At 36.4% G+C, this 26,502-nt stretch overlaps 2 protein-coding genes across 3 annotated transcripts in view; one reads left to right on the forward strand and one right to left on the reverse strand.

The window, feature by feature from the left end:
* The window catches only part of LOC110828217 (inactive phospholipase C-like protein 2), a 67,319-nt gene extending 51,676 nt beyond the window's left edge, over window positions 1-15,643 (forward strand). The window contains exons 12-20 of the mRNA XM_022060729.2: window positions 931-1,110; window positions 1,449-1,627; window positions 2,064-2,172; window positions 3,808-3,984; window positions 4,565-4,662; window positions 5,047-5,133; window positions 5,223-5,408; window positions 6,072-6,377; window positions 7,386-15,643. Of these exons, the coding sequence (XP_021916421.1) occupies window positions 931-1,110; window positions 1,449-1,627; window positions 2,064-2,172; window positions 3,808-3,984; window positions 4,565-4,662; window positions 5,047-5,133; window positions 5,223-5,408; window positions 6,072-6,377; window positions 7,386-7,655 (1,592 nt within the window). The 3' untranslated portion in view covers window positions 7,656-15,643. The remainder of the gene's footprint in view (window positions 1-930; window positions 1,111-1,448; window positions 1,628-2,063; window positions 2,173-3,807; window positions 3,985-4,564; window positions 4,663-5,046; window positions 5,134-5,222; window positions 5,409-6,071; window positions 6,378-7,385) is intronic.
* LOC110828221 (small ribosomal subunit protein mS37) overlaps window positions 13,776-26,502 on the reverse strand; it is a 29,525-nt gene continuing 16,798 nt past the window's right edge. The window contains exons 1-4 of one of the 2 annotated variants that reach the window (XM_022060737.2): window positions 17,834-18,179; window positions 16,417-16,564; window positions 15,495-15,613; window positions 13,776-14,081 (exon numbers count right to left, since the gene is read on the reverse strand). In XM_022060737.2, the coding sequence (XP_021916429.1) occupies window positions 13,968-14,081; window positions 15,495-15,613; window positions 16,417-16,540 (357 nt within the window). In that variant the 5' untranslated portion in view covers window positions 16,541-16,564; window positions 17,834-18,179 and the 3' untranslated portion in view covers window positions 13,776-13,967. Of the gene's footprint in view, window positions 14,082-15,494; window positions 15,614-16,416; window positions 16,565-17,833; window positions 18,180-26,502 lie in introns of those variants that run through there. The other variant, XM_087356129.1, reaches the window with a different exon arrangement.

Genomic DNA, 26,502 nt, shown 5'->3' on the forward strand with positions numbered 1-26,502 from the left:
ATTATACAAGAAAATGTGGCTGTACAGTCAACTAAATAATTTGGGCAGAAAGTATGGAAGCACAGTCTTACAAATAAGTTAAAACATATTTTGTACCAATTTCTATTAAATAAAACATAACGCTCTTGAAGGATATGATCATACCAATGGTATATCTGATTCCACAGTATAATGAGGGTCTACTGTATTTGAATCTATGATGGATGATATGATAGGATGCTGGAGTAAACAGTATAATGAATAGTTCCATAATTTGTACTCTTCACCAAACTTTATGAAGATCAAATCACAGAGGATGAGAATGAGATGAGCAAAGCACACAGCACACATGGAGAAGATAAATGCGTACAAAATTTTAGTTGGGAAGCCTGAAGGGAACAGAGTACTCAGAAGATCTAAGCATAGACAGCAGGGTAATATTAAGATGGTTCTTAGGCAAATAGTGGGGAGGGTGTGGATTGAATTCATGTGGCTCAAATTAATAGCTGGTGACAGGCACTTATGAACCTTTGGGTTTCATGAAAGACAGGGAATTTGTTGACTATCTGAGTGAGTGACTATTAGCTCCTCAAAAAGGACTCTGCTTGATGGAGTTAATTACTTAGCTAGTTAATAACTTGATATTATTCAAATAATTGTTTTCAGAAAGTGCACACCACAGACATTCAATTACTCTACCAACTAAAATTGAAGACAAACAAATATAATGCAATGAGAAAAGAAAAACATGCAAAGAATGTAAAAGAATAAAAGATAATGGAAAGAAACAGGTGGTTATAACTGACAACTTCATGTTGGTAGCTATAGTACAATTTAATATACTTACAGACATTCATTACTTTCCAGATCTTCTACAATAGCCCTGACTATTACCACTGTCTTTATTAGAAGCCAATAACAGACTTGAAAGGAATCATATTCTTTCCACAGAAACTCCAAGAGAGATGAATTCAATCAATGAATCTGCAGGCAGTGAATTGGCCCATTCTTCTGCAGAGGATTTCACAGACCACAACAAAGCATTTCTGACTCGCATATTTCCAAAAGGAAACCGGGTTGATTCAAGCAACTACAATCCACAAATTTTCTGGAACTGTGGCTGCCAGTTTGGTAAGTATGAAACTGAAGATCTACTTGGGCTATCAGCCACGTCAGTTGGTTGAAAATCTGTGTTTCAGTGACCAGCTCTGTCCCCATCATCAGGGTTATGACGTAACAGTCCATCCAAACCACCCCACATACATACCTAACCAGCGCCTGTGTTTGAAGCTAGTGGGTAGAGTAGAGTCAAGTGCTTGCTTAGCTTCACCTTGCTTCTGGATTGGTATGTCTGTATATCATTTAAGCATGTTAGTCACCAGGTACCAGGACTGAGAGAGTGTACCACCATCCCCGTAAAGTTTTTGGGAATTCAGAAAATTGATGTTACAATGTGTTTAATTTTTCAGTGGCTTTAAACTTCCAGACACCAGGACAAATGATGGATTTGTATGATGCAAAGTTTAGGCAAAATGGTGGGTGTGGATATGTGCTCAAACCAACTGTCATGAGAGAACAGGCCTCATGCTTCAGTACCAATTCAAGAGATTTATTACCTGGATTTGTACCACAGTTTCTTCACCTGAAAGTAAGAATCTTTAGCTAATCTTCTGATGAGTGCACATAAATTTATGTGTAGATGAAAATGGACAGCTGATAATTATTCTTGTGGTTAAGGAATTCCTTGCTTTTGTGGAACTCAAAGTTCATCACTGTGCTCATAAAAGCTCACCACTAGACCAGATCCTGGCTCAGTTAAATTCAATACACATCTTCATACCTTATTTATACCATATCTATCATAATATTATCCTTTCACCTATGTCCAAATTTTCCACATAACTGTAAGTCATATAGTGTTTGTAATTAATCATAAACTTTAATTGCCCATCAGTGCCTTCATGACATTAGAAGGGTAATAAAGCATCTACTGTAAATAAATAAAGGCGTCTGAGATCAGGAAATCTGACAAATGCATAGAACCAACTAAATCCATGAAATAACAAAATGGATCCACATTTCAGATCATTAGTGGGCAACATTTACCTCGTCCACGTGGTTCCACTGCCAAGGGAAATGTAATAGACCCATATGTGGTTATTCAATTGCATGGTATTCCATCAGACTGTACAGGTAAGTGATAACAGCATGTAATACTTCACTTGCAAACCAGCATAAACACACTCAGATCATTTGTGAAATGAAATTACCAGGCCACAAGCAGATAGCATAGCTTACAATCTAGTGTAAAATTGTATTCATTTGAAATAATTGAAAGAATCCCAGAATCTGCAGTCTAGTTTAATGTTGCACTGTTTTGTTATGATCCAAGAAGATTTTATCAATTACATATAGATCACAACTAGAAACAAATTGTGTAAAAATGAATTTAACCACAGAGGTATAAAAGATTCATGATACAGTTCTTTAATAACAGCATCGACATTCATTTCACCTCCTACTCCTTCCTGATCTTCTTCACATATTCTATAATGGTGTCTAATCATGAGGCAACATATAAAATGTAAGTAGAGGTGACACTCATCACACACAGGGGTTGCATTCCTGAAAATCACAACATATATAAAAAACCATAAAATTTGACATGTAAAATGCCCATGAATTTTTGTGATAAACCATGAGAAGCCTTAATTTGTAGTCCCCAGAGTAAAAATGGTGAGGCAAGTCAGTGAAACAGTATGTCAAACTCAGTATGCCAGTGGGCAGGTTTTACTGTGGCTGCAGATAGTACCCGATGCTCCTCATGATACTGTAATAAAACTGCAAATATGATAAATAACAGATAACAAAAGCACATAATAGGAATCGCCTGTATGCGACAATGCTGTACAGTAAATACTTTTGCTTAAAAATCTCTCCCTAGCAAATACCTCCATATAATAAAGAAAGTCCTCAGTTCTGGCAAGCATAATACAATGCAGTACATTTATGTAAGCCAAAAGCTTTACATGAAGAGCTGGTGGTCTCCTGAAATTTATTTATAAAGCTTATTGTTGATCAGTGTATTAGTCCTATTATTTGGGAGGTTCCTGTTTCAAGCCTTAACCAGTACTGACTATTCCTATTCTAGTTTACTGTGTGTTGCCTTACCAAAAGGGATAAATAATCCAATAAGCCTTCTAAATATATCAACATATTCCTAGTGAAAAAAATTCCAGATCAAAAATTGTCATCCCTACTTGGCTAACATGAAATCATGGCTCAGCAATTGGCACTGGAGACATCTTATGCTTAAATTTTGGCTTAGAAACGAGTTATCCTGGCAGCTTTTCATACTTTTCTTCAGTCCCTTAAGACAAATTCCAGAATACCTTTAAACAAACTACAACTGCTTCCTTTTGCATCCTTTCCAACTCATCATTCACAATTCATGTTATCATTCAATGCTATACAACATGTACACTTGACAAAGCTAAATGAATAAATAAACAATCAATCTTCAATCAATCCTATTTGGCTGAATTACTGATCCAACAGAATGTTTCTCATGACATATAAAGCTTTAGACACTATGATACTCCACTGGAAAAATTATGAAAAACTAATTGAATCAAAAGTTTGCTACAATTAAAACCAATTTGAAGTTAATTACCATCTTATCATATATTAATGTCACCATTAGACTTGAAGTAAAACAGTGCAACATTAAAATTTAAAAAAATATCATATCCATTCAATTTTTGAACAGAGGAATGTGGTCATTTTCCATGGAGCCCTTCAATTTTCAATGGATGTATTGCACTGCAGAGCGGAAGACAAAGACAGTGTCCAATGAAGGCAACTGCCCAATATATGATGAAAGTTTCGAGTTCCAAGTCATGTTGCCCGAAGTTTTGCTGCTTCGCTTTGTTGTTCTGGATGATGAATACATTGGTGATGACTTCATCGGCCAGTATACAACCCCATTCGATTGTCTCCAAACAGGTAGTCTCTCTATAATGCTCTATTTACAAAACAAAATGACTTTACAGCCATTAATGCAACTTAGAGCTTTTACCAAATAAATGTATTATACTTTTAATAAAAAAAACAATACCACACACTTTCAGAGTGTAATTTTGTTCCGTTTATGTTTAACTTTTAATACATGTTTCCTTGCTGTCTGTCACAAATAGTGATATATATTATGCAAGATTTTACGGTTCACAAAATATATACCTTTGCATTTACATGATTACGCAACTTTTAATATCCATGCTTAATAAAAGATCACAAATTAAGAAGAATCATTATATTTGAAGTCACCAAAATCAGAAATGTTGATAATTTCCTCTTTAACACATTCATTGCCAAAATGATTCTTCCATTTATCACATGATTTATACCTGCCAGCACAAAAAAGAAAAATCATTGATTTAGCATACCTTTAGTTATAAGCCGTAGCACTTAATCATAATGTTTTGTAATGCCTGGCAGTTAATGTGTAAATTACCTTTGTGCTTCACAAAGCCCAATCTAAATCAAGCAACAAACGCTGCACTTTTAGTCTCTCTCTTCACTTCAGGTTACCGCCATATTCGCTTGTTGTCCAACACCGGGGAGCCCCTAGAAAACTCAACCCTGTTTGTTCATGTGGCTATTACTAACAAAACAGGTGGTGAGGTGAGTACAGCACACATTATTTTATGAGATGAATACTTTATCTCTTCATGAGTGGTATGTAGTTTTTCACCACATTTTGTGATGGTCTCCACTTACCTCCACTTTACAGAAATAAAGATATGAAGGCCTGATTGGCAATAACTTGAATCCTTCCATGTTTGCCTTATAATTTTCATTCTCCCTTTCAGTGACTAATGATGTTTATATCTATAATTTATATGTTGTCACTCAATTTAATGCTTCGTTCGTTTTTGTTATTTAGAACAAGCAGCCATAATATTATTTTCTAAACCTTCACCTTATACCTTCCTTCAATATGAAATATCTTCCTCAGTGTATGGCAAAAAATAATTACAATGTATTAATTTTATATTATTCTTACAGAAATGCATAAAGAAGAAATATAAACCAGAAAAAGTACAAAGTGAACTGCATATGGTTGGTATCAGACAAGTTGATGACATACTTCGGGTAAGTTGTCTAATAAGTAGGATTTGAGGTTCTCACAGTGGTGAGTACACAGATGGCAACCTAAAATTTCACACCATTTTGATGGACAGGAAACGTCACAAACATTAGAAGCAGCTCTCAAGATCAGGCAAAATGCAGATGCTGCAATGGAGGATTTGAGGGCAGAATGTGGACTTGGTGACACAGCTAACATGATACAATGCCTCCGAGTCTTATTGCAAAGGCTATCTGCCAGTCCACATGTCAACTCCATGACAATTCATGATGAACATGGGGTGAGTACAGATTTTAATTATTTATATTACTGCTTCCTACATCGCCACTAACACCTCAAAAAACTTCCATGTCTGGTATTTTGGAATTGTTAATGTAAGGATTTAACAAAATGATGTCAGACAAATCCCTAGTCATTCTTCAATTCAATTCATTCAGTTTTCTAATCGGTCCATCTAAAGACAAATGGGATTTCTTGTTTAATTTAAATATAAAATCTATTTCAGAAATGTGTATAAATGCACCTTTTTTAAAGTGGGCCTATATTATTCCAATAACATAAGTATAATTAAACCATGACAGAACAGGCAATTAAGCAATTAATTAAATTATTAATATTGGTTTTGCTTATGTGTGATTAAATGACTGTAAACACAAACCTATTAAACATGAAATCTGGATGTGGAGCACTTGTGGCCATTTTTAAGATACTATCACAGTAATTTTATTGAAGCAACTGAGCATAGTCATAAAAACTCGGCTGAAAATCAAATCTATGACTCTAGAAACATGAAGCATAGTACCCATAATAGAAATCTAGTGGCATTTTATATAAAATTTCAAAACATTTTTTAAAAAGTATCAGATATATGCACAGACATCACCCTAGATGACCCTCTTTCCTTCTGCAGGAACCAATTTAAATATGAATATCTTCATTACAGCTACCAATGTTAAAGGTGGATGCACCAAACATGCCACCACATTTGCATCGAGCCACCACGACCTTTGAAAGAGTTATTATTGAATTAGGGAATGTGGGTGACAATGCTGATCGCTTTGTGGACAAGATGAATGCTCATTTATCAGCATTACTGGAAATGCATGAAGAACTTCCATCTATAAGTAATATCAAGAGCAAGAAGTACAATCGCATACAAGACAACTATATGTGGAACTTACGCATCTTGCGTGGTCAGCTTGACCTCCTAGAGTCCTGCAGGAAAGACTGTTGGCAGGCTCTTGCACAGGTAAGATATGTCTCTTAACATCTTCAGTGGAATGGTAAGACTTCAACATCAGAACTGTTTCATAATTATGTTAGAGCAGTCTTATGGTACGGCCAAGGTACTGATAAGAACCTAAGACAGAATTGGGACAACAAATGAGTATATAGACAGCTTTTCATTCCTTCTTCTTTACAGTCTACCTTTAGTAATGTTTCAGTCATCATAACTTTTGTACAAAAACAATATTTGCACAGAAATCCTTTTGAAAATGAACACATATTTAGGGATTTAAGAATCTGTATCTGAATACAATGTATCCAGCAACTTGTTCACTCTATGGTACAGGAACTTCTTTGAAAAGTTGAATGTATACTTGGCCTGTCAAAGAATAGCCCAATTTATTTATGGTTCATTACCGTGTTCACAAAAGCCTGCCACCAGACTTTATCCTGAGCTAGCTGCATCCATTGATTCCTATCTCCCAAAGGTTCATCTTCACATTATCCTCCCATCTACACCTTGGTCTTCCGAGCCGTCTACTCCCTTCAGGCCTTACAACCAATACCTTGTAAACTCCCCCCCCCCCAATTGTGAAGCATGACCCGCCCACCTCATCTTCCTTGATTTAATCGCCCTGATAATATCAATTGAGGAGTACAGGTGTAGCCAGGAACTACTCTATATAAAACATAATACGTAAGGATATCTGGCAGCTATACTATGGCGTGGTCTTTCTGCGATGCACAAACACTACATTGGTCAGCATCTTTCCTAGTTGGTCACCTGTGATGACAGTGAGTTTGCAGAAATATCTAAATTTACAGCATAAATTTATTCATGTCCTACACATAGGAAATCTTGAAAAACAGTAACATGTAAATGTTATAAAGAAATCTAATACCACTTACTCTTATTGTTGCTGACTCACAAAAACTGATGCAATGAACCCACACTTCAGAAATAGTGGCTCTGGTGTAAATAAATGTCAAATATCCTCCTCGTATAAGATAAAGATAAATTGTCTTTCAGGTTCAGAGTACTGCAGCAACAGTTGACAACTATAACAGTAAAGACAGATCACCTAGTATCATGCGTAACCAACGTAAACTAAACTTTTTCTACAAGCGACAAAGTATAGACACGGGAGCTGTGGCTGGAGGAATGGGGGCAGGACAAAGTCCCACCTCGCCCATACCAGTTGACATTAAGCCAAAAAGCATACTGAAGAAGTCCAATTCAAATGTGGAACAGGAAAGTATGGTACAGGCCAAACCTCTGTCACCCACCAGTAATGACTGACTGAAGTCCTAGGTCTCAGAATTCACAAGAAGAGACAACTGAAATATTTCAGCCAGCAAACAGATGTCAACATTGTGCCTTGTAGGCTAACTGGGTGAATGTGCAAGTTAAGCCTGTATTTAATTTATACACACATCTCCGAAGGAAAGTGAAAAAAATCACATAACTGCATCCAAACAACTCTTATATTTTTGCAGCAGTGATCAAGTTTAATTCTCTTGTGATCTGACAACAGAAGTTTGAAATTTGGAAGCAAAAGAAAAACTTCTATCATCATCATTCCTTGAACATTAATTTCACATTGAATCCCTGCATCGCATGAAAAAGGCTCCCATATAAATGAATTTTAAATTAAATGCTTCAGGAATGTTCAAAAATATAATTTTCAATTTGCTCTAAACAGTATCTGAGACAGGGTCTATGTAATTAACATGTTAGGACATAGAAGTAAAAGAAAAATTGTTTTTAACCCACGTTGGTTTAAACCTGTAACCTGCAGTAAGAGGATAAATATTTCAGAAAAAGTGACTCTATGAGAAAGCCAGAAGTAAGTGTTATCTTGTGACATTTGTCTTTCGTGCTTCCTAAAATGCCAGTGACCTCTAGATGGCTCTTACTTTCATCAGGAAAATATGAGCTCCTACCATTCAACATTCAGGACAACAAAATACAAGATAAAATTTTTTTAAACAAAAAGGTTCTCAGATGTTTAATCACCATTAACATACATCCAATTTACTCACATGTAACCGGTATTATGAAAAACCAAAGACTGAAGCTTACTTTCCCAATTATCTATTTGAAGAATACCATGGACATGCCTGAATATAAATTTCATAGCAACATGTCACAGGAAGTTTTAATTTCATTACTGCTTACTGTAGAAAAATTTCCTTCGCTAAATTACATATTACCCCTTTCATATTAACATACGGTAATCTGCTAGACTGACTGTGTTCATGTCAACTGAAGCAACTGTTTAAACGAAGGACATAATTTCATAATTTATTATTTTGGTGCAAAGTGTTTTGCTTTACACAATGCTGCTGCTGCTGCTGCTTGTTTGGCAAAACTTGAAACAATTCTTTCACCAGCAGTTAAAATTCTTTTTATATCAAAAGGCAAAAAGATTATTTATATATGTATGGCATTTCAGACTCTCACAGCAGTGAAGTTGGTCTTCTGGGTAGTAGTTTCATGTGGACTTGCAGATATATACAAATAATTCAGAGAAACATACTGTCTCCATCTTCCATGCCAATTGTTTATATCTTCATAGTATTCCATACTTCAGTTTTGTCTCAAAGTCAGATATCTCTGTTAAAATCTCTTGTGTAGCTCTAAGTTTATTAGGATTTCACCTTTAAAAAATCTAATTCACACATAGAGAAAATAACAGTTAATTTTTACACACTTCTAGATAATGTAATTCACAACTGTTAATAGCATCCCACTTTCTGGACATTGAATTAAGCAGTAAACATGTAAATTAATATTACATAACCATATTGCTAAAGAATGGCTTTACCAAACAACCTGAAATGCAAGGTAAGTTTTTAAAACTACCTGTAATATTGTGTAATTGCATAATAGTGCATAACATAACACACAGCCAGTAAGCAGCAATGGAAGAAATGATCAGCAACAGCTGGCAGCCCAGTACATACAGAATATGCAACAAAGACTCTGTGATGACTGGGATAACCGATTGCCAGACTCCAACCATAGCCCTATTGGCTCAACCATGGACAAGAGCACAGTTTCAAGAGCCAGTTATGGTTAGAAATACAATTGGCAGTCATGTCACTCATCACATCTACCCTGATGATGGAGGCACAAAGTTTTTGAAACACTGGATTCTAACTCCATACTTACATGGCTGATCACCCAAGACTTCATTGCATTCAGTAACCATGAAAGCTTCAAACCTTATTCAATAATGAAATCTAGAAAACAGGATAGTATCACAGTTCATATAGATTAAGGCACACAATGTCCATACAAGCTTCAATATTTTGATTCAGCTAGAGAGAACCTGAAGTGGAAAAATTTCTCATAGGCAAACAATTTTAAGATTCTGCCTATTCTGTCATGTTACTTCCTTAATCTTCTTCAGCTCCTCCTTTGGTAACAGGATCCAAAGTTCCCTTACATGAAATCCATATTAGGACACCATCTTAAGTCAGCTTAGTCAAGTTTACAATCTATTTTCATAAGATCCATTTTAGTATCATCTTTCCAGATATTTCTTGGTCTTCCAGTGGACAATATCAATACAGTTATGGCCCTCAGATTTGTTCATTTTAAATTTAAGTCACAAGAAAATGTAGAGAAGACTTAACGTAAATGGATGTGTACTTATTTAGCACGAGATGTATAACAGACCTGACCAAACAGCACATTATTATACCCTCACTCCTAAATTTGGGGCTTCATCTCTGATACAGCACTTACCTCATTGTAACACTTCCTTCAACAGTCATTTAGTCAAATTAAGGGCTCCAAAACAGTATACTAGACTCATTCAAGAAATGAAGAAAACAAACTTATGTGCAACAGAATCCATTTCACCATTCTGATTCATGCTTAGATGTTACTTGGACACATCAACAGTTGCTCTGAAACACAGTAAATTATTTTACTAACAAATTATTCATTCCTAAAGAAATCCTCATTTAGAACATTATTTCTTTCAGGATAACTACCTTGCTTAATGACCTGTGATATTTTGAAGATGGTCATCTTCAGACTCACTGCCGTGAAAACCTCAAATCCTACTTGTGATATTTTCCTTCCTGTAATCCTGGCACAGAGGATGTAAAGTTTGCTGTGGAAGTACTGTAGATGTGTCTTGAAACCCTCTTGGACAATCAGCTGCATAAATACACAGTAACATTCTGATGTCTCAGAGAATGTCTCTGTCTCTATTGACAGAGACTGTAATTTGATGAGAGTCACAAATTAGGTGATATATGTTGATATAATGGACACAAGTACTTTTTGATCAAAAACTACCCAAAGACATAAGAATGACTAGTAAACATAAAACAATAAAGTGTTACATTACATTCCTTCTGGTTAGGGATGCAAGTATTCAAGTTTCCTGGTAGGAAACAATACAAACCCAATAAAAAACTGCTTTTATGAAATAAAAGCATTGTTTATAATTTTGTTATGCCATCTTCAAGCAGTTCTTATATACAAATAAAAATAACTGTCTCATGTACGTATATTCCCAAAATATGTAACTCTATTTTACAAACTAATTACAGTAGTCAGTATACCATAGAAGTGTAAACGGTTAGTTTAACTTAAAATGCCACTGAAATTGTGTAATATAGACTTAAAAATAATAAGATATAAAATATTTATAATCTATTGTGATAAATTACTTTAGTATAATTACTTTCTTCCTAATTATTGTAGGGTAGATAGAAATAATTAAAGAAATCTAGAAGATATGAAGTGTTGCAAAACACAAACACTATTTCTGTAACACACTTTGTACCTGTTGACCTAGTGCCAAAGAATATTAGTAAACTTAAGTGAACATGTACATGCTGGTTCACAATCAACTACTGACCCTATCAGTAACATCTTAACAGAAATAAAACTTAGAAACAAAATGGTGACTGTCATGGTTTGTAAAGTACACTTTGAGCAACCTCAAGACTTTGGTCTAATACTGTACATCCAAACTATTAAGCAGTGAGAGTAACATGAATACAGCTGATGGAGGGTTATGAACTGCTTCAAGTAAAACCAGATATATGAGAAGGGGTATTTTTCTGACAAAAGTGACTGCAAATATTTTACGCTTCTTAAAACAAAGTGCACTGAAGTCAGGAAATAGAAACTTACACAATCTCATGATTCTGAAAATACCACATGCCATTGGCATTTAAATGAATACCTGCTATGCCTGGAATGACCATTTAAAATCTGCACTATACTGTTCCATTAATTTTTTTACCAATCTTATGACAAAACAGAAGTTATATATGACTTCAGATCCACATGACAGAGACTTGAATCCTCAGATAGTATGACGTGCCAGCCATTTAAAGCCTAAATTACTTTAACTGGTTATAAGCCTGCTTCAATGTTACCCAGTATGGATGCCATCATAAGTCGTGTGTCTGCCTTGACATTCCAATGCAAGGAGGTTAATGCTCTTCCCAGATTTAATAATGCTTCAGCAGCCTGAAATATTTGCTTAATGTAAATGAAAGCTAGAAAGTAAGTATGCATTCACTAAAATACCACATTTGGTAACCCATGAAACAAGTTTGGGTAAAACACAAATAGAAGCTCTATTAGACGTCGATACCGAGTTTGGCTTAGATGCAAACACAGAAAAAAACAGACATGTTCAGGTCTCATAATCAAAATGCACGACAAAATCATAATATAAACACACCTAATAAATCCATAAAAAAGTGGCAAAGTTTGGAATGATATAACAAATCAGAATCACATTCTGGAAGAAATTAGGAGCAGATTCATTTCAGGGAATGCTTGCAACCGTTCTGTTCAGTCTCTTGTCTTCCCATCTTCTACTTAAAAGAAAGACTAGAATATATAAAACTGTATGTACTACCTTAAAATTCTCAAATATAACTACTTATTACAACATTTTTAATAACAGAATAATAGCTTAAACAAGTCTACCCTACATGTTTCAGCTACTTTCTGTCATCACTGTGAGTAAATAAAGCTGAGAAAAAGAAAGGTTATCTAGCTGAAGGTTTGATCCCAAAATATGCCTGGAAAAGTCTTGGTAAACTTTGGAAACCTGTTGGAATACCTGGTATCAGACAAAGATTTGAACCTGATACCTACTGGATACATGTCTACAGCACTACCACCACATCAATCACATACTGCCACAAAAATGTCCATTTTAAACAATTTGTATTCATCTACCCAGAAAACCAACTGTATATGTATATTTACCTACAGTGATCATAATTTTCAAGTCTCGATTACAAAAACATGTTTCCTAATATTACACTATTTTGTACACAGAATAAAACAATGAATTTGTTAAAGCAATTGAAAAACTGCTCTTCTTTCTTTTCTGATTCTTCTTCCATTTCCTTCAAATTCAAACTTCCACATGATCTACCTCTCTACCATCGTAACCCTTCTCAATGTGAACAGAAATTTAGTTCCTTAAACAGTGTTAACAAACTGACCTTTGTAATGGAGAAGTGTGGTGTTTTCTTTGCAGTATGGAATAATTCTTAAATATTGTTCAGACAAGCTTCGGCTTTAAACAGTTAAGGTTAATAATTGACACAAACACACTGAAAAATTATAATCCAACTGGTTTTAGTTCCTGAATGTAATGAAATATCTAGTGTGCATGATCAGTATACAGCAAGTAATTAAATTATTAAATATTATTGAGGCAAGCATCAGCTTCAAAGGGTTAAAGCAACAACAGGGATTTTGGCAGTATGACAAACTTGCCATGAGAGGTAGAAGCAAATCCTTTACTTTCATTGCGGCTTCTCAATCTTATTAATGTGGATAAATCATACACTTCATATTTATTCAGTCAACAAAGCCTTGATCTGTTACAGAAATTTTGGGCAATTTTTATCTCTCTACATTTAGCACTTTTTTTTCAAAATTATGTTCATATACACAGAGATATTTCTATTTAAACCTTCAATATGGCAATTTCAATTCAAAACAGGAATGGAAAAGTATACTCCAACAGAGTAATATTTTTGAGAGGTATAATGGAATTCTAGGAAAACCCTAACTGAAGAAAATTTATAAAGATAATTCAGCCATGACAAAAAAATGAAGTTTATTTTATTCAGTTATATTGTATTGACTAGCTGCATTTTTGTGTAAAATATGAGGAAAGAGCACAGTGTAAATTTGGTCAGAGTGTGGTGGCTGCAGTCATAGCATACTTCATACCACAAACTCAGCACCCACTTCAAAAGACACATGAAAACCAAAAGAATCTCCTCAGTCATAAGAGCTGATGATCTATCCAAGATATGAAACAGGAACATTAAAAAGACAATCTGGATGTGTTACCAACGAGCATAACCTGCTCAGTGAAAAACAATGGCAACTAAATGATGGTAAACAAATGGGATCCTTCCACATGGTTTATTACTGTGAAAGTTTAGAAAAATTACATGAATCACACAATATTTTCAGTGATTTAAAAACTACACCTTGCAGCCGGAAAATTATATGAAGGTACACTACTGACAAAGTATTCCACCATGCTTCAGTACAAGAAAATGAATTACAGGTAACTTCTTGGCATTCTAACAGTGCTAATCATTGTGGAGGAAATCTTCTTAGTAAAGTATTCAACTGCTTGTGTGTAAGATTCTTTTCACCTGGTATCAAAATGCCTTTCTGCTCCTGCCTTTTCTTTATATTCTTCTTGTTCTGTAACAAAATCAACTAGTATTAACACACAAAGTAAAGCACTCCTGTTTCATATTCAGGAAGTCCTGGGTTCAAATCTTGGCCCAGAGATCAGCTACCCTGACAGAGCCTATGATATTCTGAGCTGTAACATCATCCTCACAGCATCAATACAGAAGGCTAACACTGACATCTCCATCACCACCAGAACCTCAAATCACATATCCTGATTAAGGTTATTCATTCCCTCCAACTAAATACAAGGATAGAATGTTCATTCCATAACCTTTCTAATTAATTTATTCATTCTACTATTTGACACTATACAGTCCGAGTTATAGAATGTTAAATAGACCATAAATTAAGAAAACAGTTTAAAATTTACCTGAAAAACATTTTCTGTACTTTGAACAAATGTGTTGGTAATCTTTGTTCATATTGTAACATAATAAAAAATGTAATTTAATTGAAACAAGAAAGTCTTGCGAACTACAGTAAAAATGTGCCAACTTGGATACAAAAGGTCCAATACAGACTTTTCTTAAATAATATTTATGCTGTATTACTAAATAAAGTCCTTCCATAACCAAACATCACTGGAAGTCTTCTTAACAAAAGTAGAATGATTAGTGGCTGCAGGTTCTGATTATGTGCTATCACTGGTAACACAACTTCCATAGCTCCTAAAAACACCATGTATAGGTTATCTGAGGAGCTAAATCAAGCTAACAAATTTGAATATGATGTATTACTAGAACATAAAGTCTTCTCATCTAAGATGTTCTCAAGACATAAATTACTTTTTTCATAAACTTCCTACTCTGTTTCTCAGTAAATGCCTTCATATCAGACAATGAACCTCAGAAAAAAAATAAACTGGCATCATCAGCTATGTGTTGCTTCTTCTTTTGCACATGCGTACAATGAACAAATGAAGAATCTGCATCATCCTTCACTCTTTGCACACAACCTTTTTAGAATTCTTACTGAAGCCATCTTTCGCATGCTGTGTGATCAGCTTACAAATTATTTCATTGATAAACATCGTAAGATGTGTGGACATGGGACCGCCAGCTTTACTTCCCCTCCGACGGAAGTTATGCTATGGATTCATATCACCCATAAAAATCCATTGACCTTGGGCAGGTTTGAACCTGCGAACCTTGGGTCCAGTGACAAGCACATTAACTACTAATCCACCGAGGATGATATATAGTAAAAGTATATCATAAGAGGTTTTAATATTCTTACATTCAAGACTTTTCACTAGTAAAAGTAACAGTATGTTAACATTTCCTCTCTCACTGCTCCATAATTTAAAATATGTGGAGGAATAATGGTAAGCTATCAAGAATGTAATTATTAAAGCAGAAGACCAAATGACGATTCAAACATAAGCATCAATAAATGTCTTTCCTTTTTACATGTTGGTACCTGAAAGTCTTTGTAACAATTCTGGAAAGAGCTGATCTCTTTGGAACATAATTCTTGATTGAATTCATTGTTCTTGAAGCAAGCAAACATAATAGACATCTCATGTAAGCAGGCAACATCTGTAAAAGGAAATAAAATAGTGAAGACAATCGCAATGTGTAAATTTCTATTCAGTTACACAAATTATTTCCAAAGATTCCCTACAGTAGTAATGGACAACCCTCTGACACATGGCAGGTTCAAAAAGTTCATATAAGAATGTAAATTTTATGTGAGGAAAGCAATAATTCTTTTTATTATGAAGTTGTTGGTACAAAAATTATGTAAAATTAGAAAATAAATTAGTGTTAATATTGCATATGACTAATTCACAAACTATCAATTAGAAACTAATCACTCAGCTCATGGAATTACTTGAAAAGTTTCTTATTCTTCAGCTTCAATAACTTTAATGATTTTATGAACCCAAATTATTAATGTAATCATATAAACCTGCCAGTGGACCTTCTGAACCAGATGACTCCCAACCATACCACCATTGCATATTTCTGTAAGGTCCAGTTTAATGTTACCCCTTCCATCTAGAACCAACTAAATATATGGAATCTTTCTTAGGAAGGTAACATTAACACATTCTAAATATTTGGTGTAAAAACTGTCATGATTTGACTTAGAGTCATAATTAGGGTTCAGATGTAGAATTTATAGTTCCTCCTTAAATTGCCTATCAGACAAAAATAATCATATTCAACTTGTAGTTGGTTTTAGAAATATCTGCTGGGACCTTCACATACCAACTAGTCATGAAAAGATCTATTCTTGCTTGCCTGCACAAGCACAATTACTACTATTAAGTCTATTTTACAATCTTAAATTCTGTAATTAAAATTTAGTACAAACCACAAATAACATTTTCACAAACCTGAAGTTTTGTCCCCTTTTCCTGAAACTGTTTCCTTCAATCTCAATGGTAAGATTTCTTTGAAAGGAACAGGCTCTTTCTGTGGGACTCTGGCTGGAATTTTAAGGTTGCAGTTCAATCTCATTTTTAGTTTGATCTGATTAATATCCTAGAGGGGGAAAAGGACATATATATATATACATGCGCACGCACATACAACATTCTTTAACTAGTTTCAAACAAATTAAGTTTACATAAATTATACCACAAATACATACAGCGAGATGGAAACACAAAATGACACACAAACTTAACTAAAATAACAGCTGAAAATGAAAGACTACAGCTCTATGTCAACAAAATTTTATTAAAATCAATCACATAAACAGACTATATAAATATATACACATCCATTAACCTTATTAGATAAAACATACTCAGCAGAGGTCATGAATCACCCTGAAGACAGAAGCAGTAAGATCTCTGAAACGTTGGTAAACATCTACCATACTACGCGCTGCAACAACCCAGAAGACACCAAGAGAGTAACCATCTCACTAAGAATAGTCTCATTTCCTCCAGCTCATCACCAATCACCTAGCTGCTAAAATATTGGATGGTTACAACATCCTCTGTAAGTGTGGAAAGGTTTACACTGGACAGACTGATCATTCCACTGAAACTAGGGTCAAGAAGCACCATCATATCCAGCTTTATCACCCAGAAAAGTCAGCTATGGGCTAATACAGCATCAACATGGGCCATGACATCCTGCTAAATAACACGAGGCATCATGCTTCGGACCGGCGATACGGAATGTGCGCTGGTTCGAGTCTTGGGAGAGAAGAAATTTTCTCATGAGCTTTCGACCGGTGTATGGGACCAGTGCCAACCCAGCATCGTGAGGAAATTGGGGAGCTACAATGGGTAGCGTAATCCGGTCATGGAAACTAGCAATGGCTGGGGGTTCACACCACACGTCACCCTATATCTGGTTGGATGATAGTTCACCTCTGCTTAGGCATGTGAACGTGGGGCCAGCAGTCAAGCTAGTCGGCTTTGGCTCTCTGGAGCTGTTACGCCACGGATTGGATTTAATTTAATTTAATCCTACTCAGAGAAGCAACAGAGATCAGTAACCATCCTAACATCAATACCAAGGATGTGTTCTCCCTGAGCAAGTCATAAAAACCACTTGTTCACACCATGGAGGAATGTACAAAAATGTTCTCCAAGAACAAACCTTCCTCTTGATCCTACCTTCCATTCTGGCCCCTTAAAGGGGCTGTTTCACTTCCTCTCTCCTGACCCAGATCTTAACCTAATGGTAAAACATTCTGACACGTGATCCTATATACCAATTGTATTAATATACCTGCTCCCGTAGTCCACCTTTCAAATACTACAAGATAGGTTAGGTTAGGTTAGACGTACTTACTGATATTACTACACTGAACACCCACGCAAACAAACAACTTAATCTCGGTTCACAACCTAACAGTTTTCGAACTGTAACTCATTCTCCTCAGAGCAGGCATAAGGCATACTTCTTCAGTGTACCCAAATTAAAGGGAACTGAAATGGTAACCTATTTCCGAGAAGCAGTAACCACAGATGAAACGTAGTACAACGAGCATAGATAACATATTCGCGGAAAGAATTTCCCACTTCTTTATGGAACCAAAGGTGAGAGAGGTCGGTAAATTTCTCTGCGGCGTACTGTCATTAACAAATTTAAATGTTTCAGTCGTATATTCAGAAATGTCTGGAACTCAGCGGCTCGTCAGCACAAACGCAAACCACATACGAACCGTACTCTAGTCCAGCACAGCCACGGATCACATACAGTACAGCCACATAGTACAACCTAGCTCATGTTGTCAGCATTATTTACGCGTTTAACCAAATGATTTCAGCGCAGTGACGCAACCAAGGGTGGGACTGGGGGATTAAATCACCCTCTCCTCTACTAATACAACCATTCCTACTAGGGTAACCGCCCAGGGCTCCGAGTATCGACACCGCGAAACCTGCAGTGCTTCTTTGCACCATACTAGCTCTGAGCTTAGGAAACATCGTGTAGACCAGTATTTACAAACCAGGGTTCCACGGGTTGAGAAAGTTATAATTTTTTACTTTTTAATTTTGTATTGCTGCAAGTTTTGAGTTTTTTCAGTCAAAATTTTTACTGGAGTAAAAATATAAACACCTTTTACCTGTATTTATTTTTTTTTATTTTATTTAATCAAAATTAAATTATTTTGGGCAGGGGGTCCGCAATACTAGAAAGGTAGTGACCCTCGCATATAGACATGAACATGTTCTCTGATGCATCCAAGCTGGCTTACGAAACATGTGCATACCTGGCGACTACCGACGCACTGAATTATCCTGTTAACATTAAACTAAAATGTATTTAAGGAGTACTATCGGAGAAGAACGACTACATGGACTGTACATCACAAACGCAGATATCAACAACTGATATAGTAAAAGAATCTGCTATTGCAACCAAACAAGTTTTATACATTGTCACCTTCGAAAAAAAATGTTTCGCCCACCTTAATACTCGTGGTGACGTAAAAGTTAACCTTCATAGCCTGCTCAAACCGCAAGAAGAAATTTCGCTATTGCATATGGAACCAATGGCGATACCAAAATTGACCTCAACGCTATAATCTGATAGTCATTTCACTAGCTAAGTACCCGGAGCAAATCACCCTAATGTTTTCTAATGCCCTATTCAACAACGTTCTCCCATGTATTCTACGCGTAGTCCTATCTTAATGTAATTTACCCTGGGGTTTCTATTCAAAATGTTATATGCAGTTCTCGTTTCTCCGTGCTACAAATCCCAATCATCCATTCTTCTCGGTTTCATCGACCTAATAATATCAGGTTGATTGTCTAATACACCCATAAGAAATTGCGGTTTTCACGGTAAACACATAAATTGTGGTCTTTTGGATTCAGTTGTCGTATAGGTTGTTTACCAGCGTTTCAGATGAAAGACGATACGTTAGTAACTACCTACTACAACAACAACAACATCCATTTCTTTGCTAAGCCTTGTTAGGTAGGCAGATGTCAATGAAATGTTTTCCAGTAACTTCTCCTTAGTTCAAAATTATCTCGAAAAAACATTTTATTAACAGAGCACTGTTTCTCAACAGAAATGAAGAGCTTTTTTACACATTTTAACAACACTTCATAAATTTGGTAATAGTACTGAGATATTCACATATTTTCTCATCTCTTCAGTCAGCGCTGTGGTTTCTTTGTTAATTTGTTCCTGCCTCATTAGGCCTTTCGCATTTCGCATTTTTTCAGATGCTTGTTATTTTAATAATTCATTATTTGTTGCTAAAAGGTTGTCAAACCTGTTAAATTTGTCTGTTACAACAATACAGCATTAATAAAACATATCAAACATGATAAATATTTACATAGAATACGTATGAAATAAAATTATTAACCAGCTGAGTAATGGTCAAAGTTTTGGAACATCTTGCAAGCAGAAAACCGTACGTCGTCAGGGTGTGATTTATTAAAATACGGAAAGACAATTTCGTGACCCGGAAACCGACTCTCCTGACTGAGGTTCTTCGTCATTTTCCTCAATCAATCGAGATAAATGCCAGGGTAATACCTTAAAATAGAATACGACCATATCCTTAACACATTATAAATCGACTCTACTTAGTCTGGCCTACTAATAGCGTCTTAAATAAGTCATAATTACAAATCGTTCGGAACAAGTTCACAAAAGTTATTGATTCCTATGTTGAAACATTGCTATTATTCCCGTCCTGACCAGCCCATAGGTCTATTATTGTTAGCGAAGCAGAAACACTGAATATAAATCCCTTGCCAATAAATCAAGATTAATATGGAAATGTATATAAATATATTTAGCTTCCCCCAGGTTTTATGAATTTGGCTTTGTATCTCATAAAGAAATGCCCTCCCTTCAAGATGAGCGTCATAGTAGCGGTGACATCTAGCTTCGGTTCAGTAGTATTTCTATTCGGTTGCCTAGCAAAATGCAGTCTACTGGAAAAATTCTCCGTCGCTTCTGATGGCCCCTGCCTGCACCAGCCACACTGAAATATGAGCATTTCCATTTGAATAAATATTCAACCTTTCGAGCAGTGATATTAACAATATAAATCCCGCTGTCGTTGTAACTAGTTTTAAAATCGGTATCAGATTTGGAAGGTACCAGCAGCCAATTTATTCAAATACTGATCGATTCATCAATTAGTTATCATGAGTGCCGACATTCTTGAAGTTTTTTTTAAATTCACAGAGAATTCTGCACCAGAATATTAAAATAATATATGCATGTTTTCTAAAAAGCATTTTCCAACTTTGAAAATCATCACCGCAATGAAAATACTTTCTCAAACCGGAATCAAATTCCATCTTAATAATAATTTGATTTCAAGCACCATTTACAAGCAATAAACATATCTATTAGCCCAAATTAAGAAGTTTACACGTAACACGAGGAGGACAAAATTAACGGATCATACAGAAAAGTTTCTTTAGTAAAATTTTTTAAAATTAAATATTTTATATTATGTCGAATTGATACGAATTAAAATTAAATTCGTCTGATAACTTTCGGTGAAGACCATAATTATACTAAATTTATTTGAAAAATTTTATTAAGTCGGAGATGAAACACACATACGTCTGGATTATCCGTTTAAATAAAGCACAGGCTACACAACTAACGCCTGCGAGACCGACTAGACAACATGGCATACACCAGGGTCGGAGGGGTTGCATAACAAGCACGGGCAATTTGATCTCCTTAAATTTGAAGAGCGAAACTTCTCAGCTGATTTCGATAAAGTGTTTTCTGGGGGTTGGGGGTGTCTATATTAAATGTTGTAGGGCTAAGTTAATTTCGGTTCTTAACAGTCCAACAGTAAATTCTGCTTCAAACGAAACTCCGTCTTCAATTCTTATTTTAAATTCATATTTTCAATTTTAAAAATACAGTACAAATATTTGTGTGCGGTAAGATTAAGTTTATAGGCCTAGATGTAATGTCATTACATTAATTTTGTATCCGCAATAAATTATCACATATACATGAATTATGTAAGCACATCCCAACGTTTGTCTGCGTAGACGATAACTGGCCTAACGCCAAAAAACACATTTGAAAATGTTTATTCAGCGTAGGTAGAGCATATAATAAGGTATGGTATGTACTTCGGATATAGATTTTCATGGCTCGTAGAAGCTTACTGGAAGATTCTCAGTATGTTTCTAATACCAAAATTGATTTCGCTTAATATGACGTAACAGAGACTGGAGAGATATATAAGAAATACAGAACCCCGTAAATGAAATGAAATGTTGAACTCTACCAGAGTTGCTATACAGTGGCACCATAGCAAGCAATATTTGGGGCGGGTTAAAGATGTTGAAGGGTACAAGTGGGAGGGGCACATAATATGTAGGGTGGAGTTCAGTCTTGTTTAGCAACGCATGCGTGAGAAAGAACAGTTGTGGTTGGTGGCTGTTTTCATGCCTGTTGCTTTGGAGCGTGTAAAGGTAACATAATTCAAACTGAAAGGGAAGCCTGAGGAGGTTAGACGTTATGTGTAGTGTGCGCTGTGGCCCAGGGGACCCTGTGGGAGCCAGTCGCCTTCTCTATCAACCTCGTGTGAACCCAGGTGAGGGCCTCGTTCCATTATTTACAATTAGCACCTCTTCAACACGAAATATTGCTGTTTCCTCACAACAGCGTATGACACGTCAGAGTTATTATTATTATATTATTATTTAGTGTTCTGTCTGACGACAGATCCATATGAACAGGATCCTTCCATCCTTTTCTCGGACTGGGACCTGTTCATATACGTTCTTGGCAGATGATCCAGAAGTGGTTTGCCATTGCCTTCTTCTGTGTGTGAATGGAGTAATTGTTGGGATGCCACGGAGAAACCGGGGAAGCCCCCGGAGGAAAACTCCGTGTTGCCTAGACCACGGCCTTGTTGAACAGTAAGACAATTTACTGCAGCATTATGTTTGAAAATCGTGTTTAAAGTACATTCATAAAATTTCTTTATAACCTAAATTAAATCTGAAAGCATTTTTATGGCGACTGTCGCCAGATTTCTGCCAAACGCACCAAGACAAAACAGACTGGCTGACTCCAGACTCTCGTCAAATGCAGACTCCGTAAGACCTCACCACAGGCGTCACAATAGCATCGTTTGCATATCTTGCTACCAGAGTCGTCACTGTCAGAACTTAATTTTAGCTTTCAAACTCAGCCTCCAACGTAGCATTAGGAAATTAACACTGTCGGAAACAGGACATTTCTGAAAATTGAGTTGACATTTTTAACTTTGCTGTCTAACCGCGCTTTAATAAATTTGTTACAAATTAAAATCGAAATACGCTCATGCACACGTAGAAAAGAGTCCCTAAATAGCTGACAGTCGCTCAGGTAGGCCTGATTAAGACAATCTGTGTCTTTGATGAGAGCCGACGTTTCACAGTCGTCTTCAAAGCACTACGACACTTTACCCTATTCTGAGCTAAATCTGGGTAAGTCAACGTCATCGGACTGCTGTTTCTTAAGATCTATCTTAATTATGTCCGTGAATGTATGTTCCAGCCTTCTATGTGTTCTCTTCTCTTTAGGTTTTTGAACTACAAATCTGCCACCACACGTTTCCGTTGCGTATTAAATGGCCCGAGAATCTTATCCTCCTTGATTTGATCGCCCTAATAATACGTTACGAGGTGCGATCGGAAATTTTCCAGACTGCGCCTATAAAAACTCGTACACTTATCTCAGGTATTAAATTCATCCATCACCCTCGAAGTAGTTCCCCTGGAAGTGAACACAACGATCCCAGCGCCGCTGCCAATCCTGGAAGCATCCCTGGAAATCTTTCTTTGTCAGCCTGTCAAGCACCATCTGCGATTCTGCCTGAATCTCTTCTATCGTCTCAAATCTCCTTCCCTTTAGCTGAATTTTCATCTTTGGGAAGAGGAAGAAGTCACACGGAGCTAAATCCGGCGAATAAGGAGGGTGCGGGATGACGGCCATGGTGTTTGAGGCCAAAAACTGCCGAACTTTGAGGGGGGTGTGCGCTGTCGAGTTGTCATGATGCAGCAGCCAGTTGTGGTTGCGCCTCTTTGCCGGCCGCTTCCGTCTCACATCTTCACGCAACCTCCCATAGGCTATCCCAACAATGTCGCACAAGTCGTTGATGGTACGACGTCGATCTTCGTGAATGGCCTGCCGAATCTTCGTAACATTTTCGGGCGTTGTGCTCGAAGATGGTCGTCCAGAACGCTTGTCATCATCGACAGAGGTTCGGCCATTTTTAAAACGTGAATGCCACACAAAAGTTTGTGCACGACCCATTGCGGACTCCCCAAATGCTTGCTTTAGCATTTCATAGGTTTCCGTAGCCGTTTTGGCGAGTCTTTGGCAAGAGATTCAGGCAGAATCGCAGATGGTGCTTGACAGGCTGACAAAGAAAGATTTCCAGGGATGCTTCCAGGCTTGGCAGCGGCGCTGGGATCGTTGTGTTCACTCCCAGGGGAACTACTTCGAGGGTGATGGATGAATTTAATACCTGAGATAAGTGTACGGGTTTTTATACGTGCAGTCTAGAAACTTTCCGATCGCACCTGATATTTGGCCAAAGAATAGAATTATTAAGCTCCTCATAATGTAGCCTCGTCTTCACAATTCTGTTGTTTCCTTCCTCTTAGGTCTATATATTCTTCTCAACTATTGTCTCAAATGTCCTCAGTCCACATTCTTCATGCAACGGGTGAGAACAAGTTTTACACATTTACAAAATTGCAACTAATTTTATACATTTTAATTTCTGTTTTTAGATGGGAGGCTAAACTGAATTACAGGAAGCATTACACAAAGTCTGTGTGTTCCTAATTACTTCGTGAATACAATTTTTGTACGGAATCTGGGAGAGTAGCAAAATTCGAACATAAAAAGTAATGACAGTAACAATATTAGGAGTAAGTAATAAACTGAATAAGATACAGTCAACACAGCAATTAGATATAAAAATGAGGTATAAAATTGTGGTACATAAAAGTATGAATGAGAAAGCAAAACTACTACAAAATATCAGTTCTTTTGAGCAAGGTAATAAAAATTCGGGTTCCATTGAAGGAGATTAATTTCTTCACTAGCTGAGATACCATTAGGTTCCCAAGAAGGACTCTGTTCCACAGAGTTTGGAAATGAGTAAGTTAGGAGACGGTGGGGAAGTCTATGCACGCGAAATAAATAAATAAATAATTAAAGGTGCTTCCCTCGGACAAATCATGACAGAAAATATTGTGACGAAATAAACGAGACTTAAAATTTAAACCTGTTTATCACAGATTAAAGTAAAATGGAGCATATCTGTAGTGCACTGGTTTTCAATTTTGGTAGTTAGGCAGCACCACTGTTAAGAATTTTTAATCTACTATACGTCATTATTTTAATAAATTACAATAGCGTTTTCAGATTTCTTTTTCGTCATTGAGTCATCCTAACTTTCGACGCTGTATGGCCGATGGAGAAGATAAACGTTTTACAGAAAAATTAAAGATAAATAACCTTTGAACAGATATTAAAGCGGACTTTAAAGAAATAGATTATGGCGGAGTCGACAGTTTTAATATGTCTTAAGATTGATCCCAGTGGCTCGTGAACATGACATGGAATCTTCAGGTTCCACAGAATGAGGGAAAGTTCTTGACCTCCTGCTTCATGTATCTAGTTTACTTTCCTTATTTATTTACGGTATGTATACGGAATATTTACGGCCTATGTGTATTTACACAACTACACATTTCTCTCTTTGAGTTTCAGGTAACTAAATTAGTAATAAATAAACGTTAACAGGTCGTCGCAAGTTTGAGTACGTAGTTCATTTGTCTTCTGTGCGATGACGCCGCGCTCTAAGTTGTTACCAATATTCCAGAGACACTTATCGCCTTCATTTTTTACCTTCACGACAGAGACAACACGTTCCTCAGAAACGTTCATCACCACATACAAGACTACACAGTGTCAGAACTCGGAAGATCAAAATCCAAAGATTTTCAGCTCTGTGAAAGCGCCAAATCTCACCCAAATTTTCAGTACCTTGCAGTTTGCACATTACGTATGAAGGCATTGTTCTGAATTATTATATCTACGCTTTATAGTAATTAGAGGTGCGGGACATGACTTACATGAGCCAGGGATCGAACCATAAAACGCGCTGTTTGATCATTTGCAGCAACAGCTTTCTCTGTTTCCATAACAGGAGGTGGTCGTGTTGTCGAATAAGTTACAACAAAACTAAGTGAAGGGGTGATTGAATGTTTCTCAGGCTTCCCTCCCACTGTGAAGCCATCATTATGTGACGGTAATAATTTGCAACAGGGGTGCTCACCCCTTCGTTGGATACTGTATTAGAAGCCTAGTCTCTTGAATATACACCTGAGGCTGGTCATTGTTGAGATGAGTCACCTGAATCTGCTTAGTCATCATCCACAAGGGATGCTGGTACCACAAGTAATGAGAAGATGCAGGCATTCTGAGGACGTCCACTCCAAAAACTGAGATCGGCTGCAACTTATGGGCCCAACATTGTAGCTTTCATTTTTCTACTTGATGACGGAAGCAGATACTAGCTTACGAAACGTTTTGCTTTTATCGAAAAGCGAGACGATGGTAAAAGAACAAACTACGTATCAAATAAAAGGTTCTTTGGATATTTTCTATCGTATAGTAAAATAATAAAATATAAACGACGTTTCGGAGATGGGGCTCTATCTCCGTCTTCAGGTACCTACTCCGTTGGGCCCAATAGATAGAGCTATCTTTGGGTCCGGCGCTGAACTACGAAATTAAAGCTTCTTAGTTTTCGTGTCGCAAAGTGTTGGCCGGGCTTACACGGCAAACACAAACGCTCTGTCCCTGCATAATTCCGTGGAAACGTCGGCAGCAATAGCTCTTTGATCAACTTTGTGCTTTCATAAATCGGTATTGAATATAAGTATGAATGTGTCATAGTATTTGAAGTGTAACTGCACAATAATTATAATTTTTACTTTTCA

Source organism: Zootermopsis nevadensis, unplaced genomic scaffold (assembly GCF_977971745.1).
Source record: "Zootermopsis nevadensis isolate Lab colony 2312 unplaced genomic scaffold, Znev_1.0 Znev_ptg000025l, whole genome shotgun sequence".
Classification (NCBI taxonomy): domain Eukaryota; kingdom Metazoa; phylum Arthropoda; class Insecta; order Blattodea; family Termopsidae; genus Zootermopsis; species Zootermopsis nevadensis.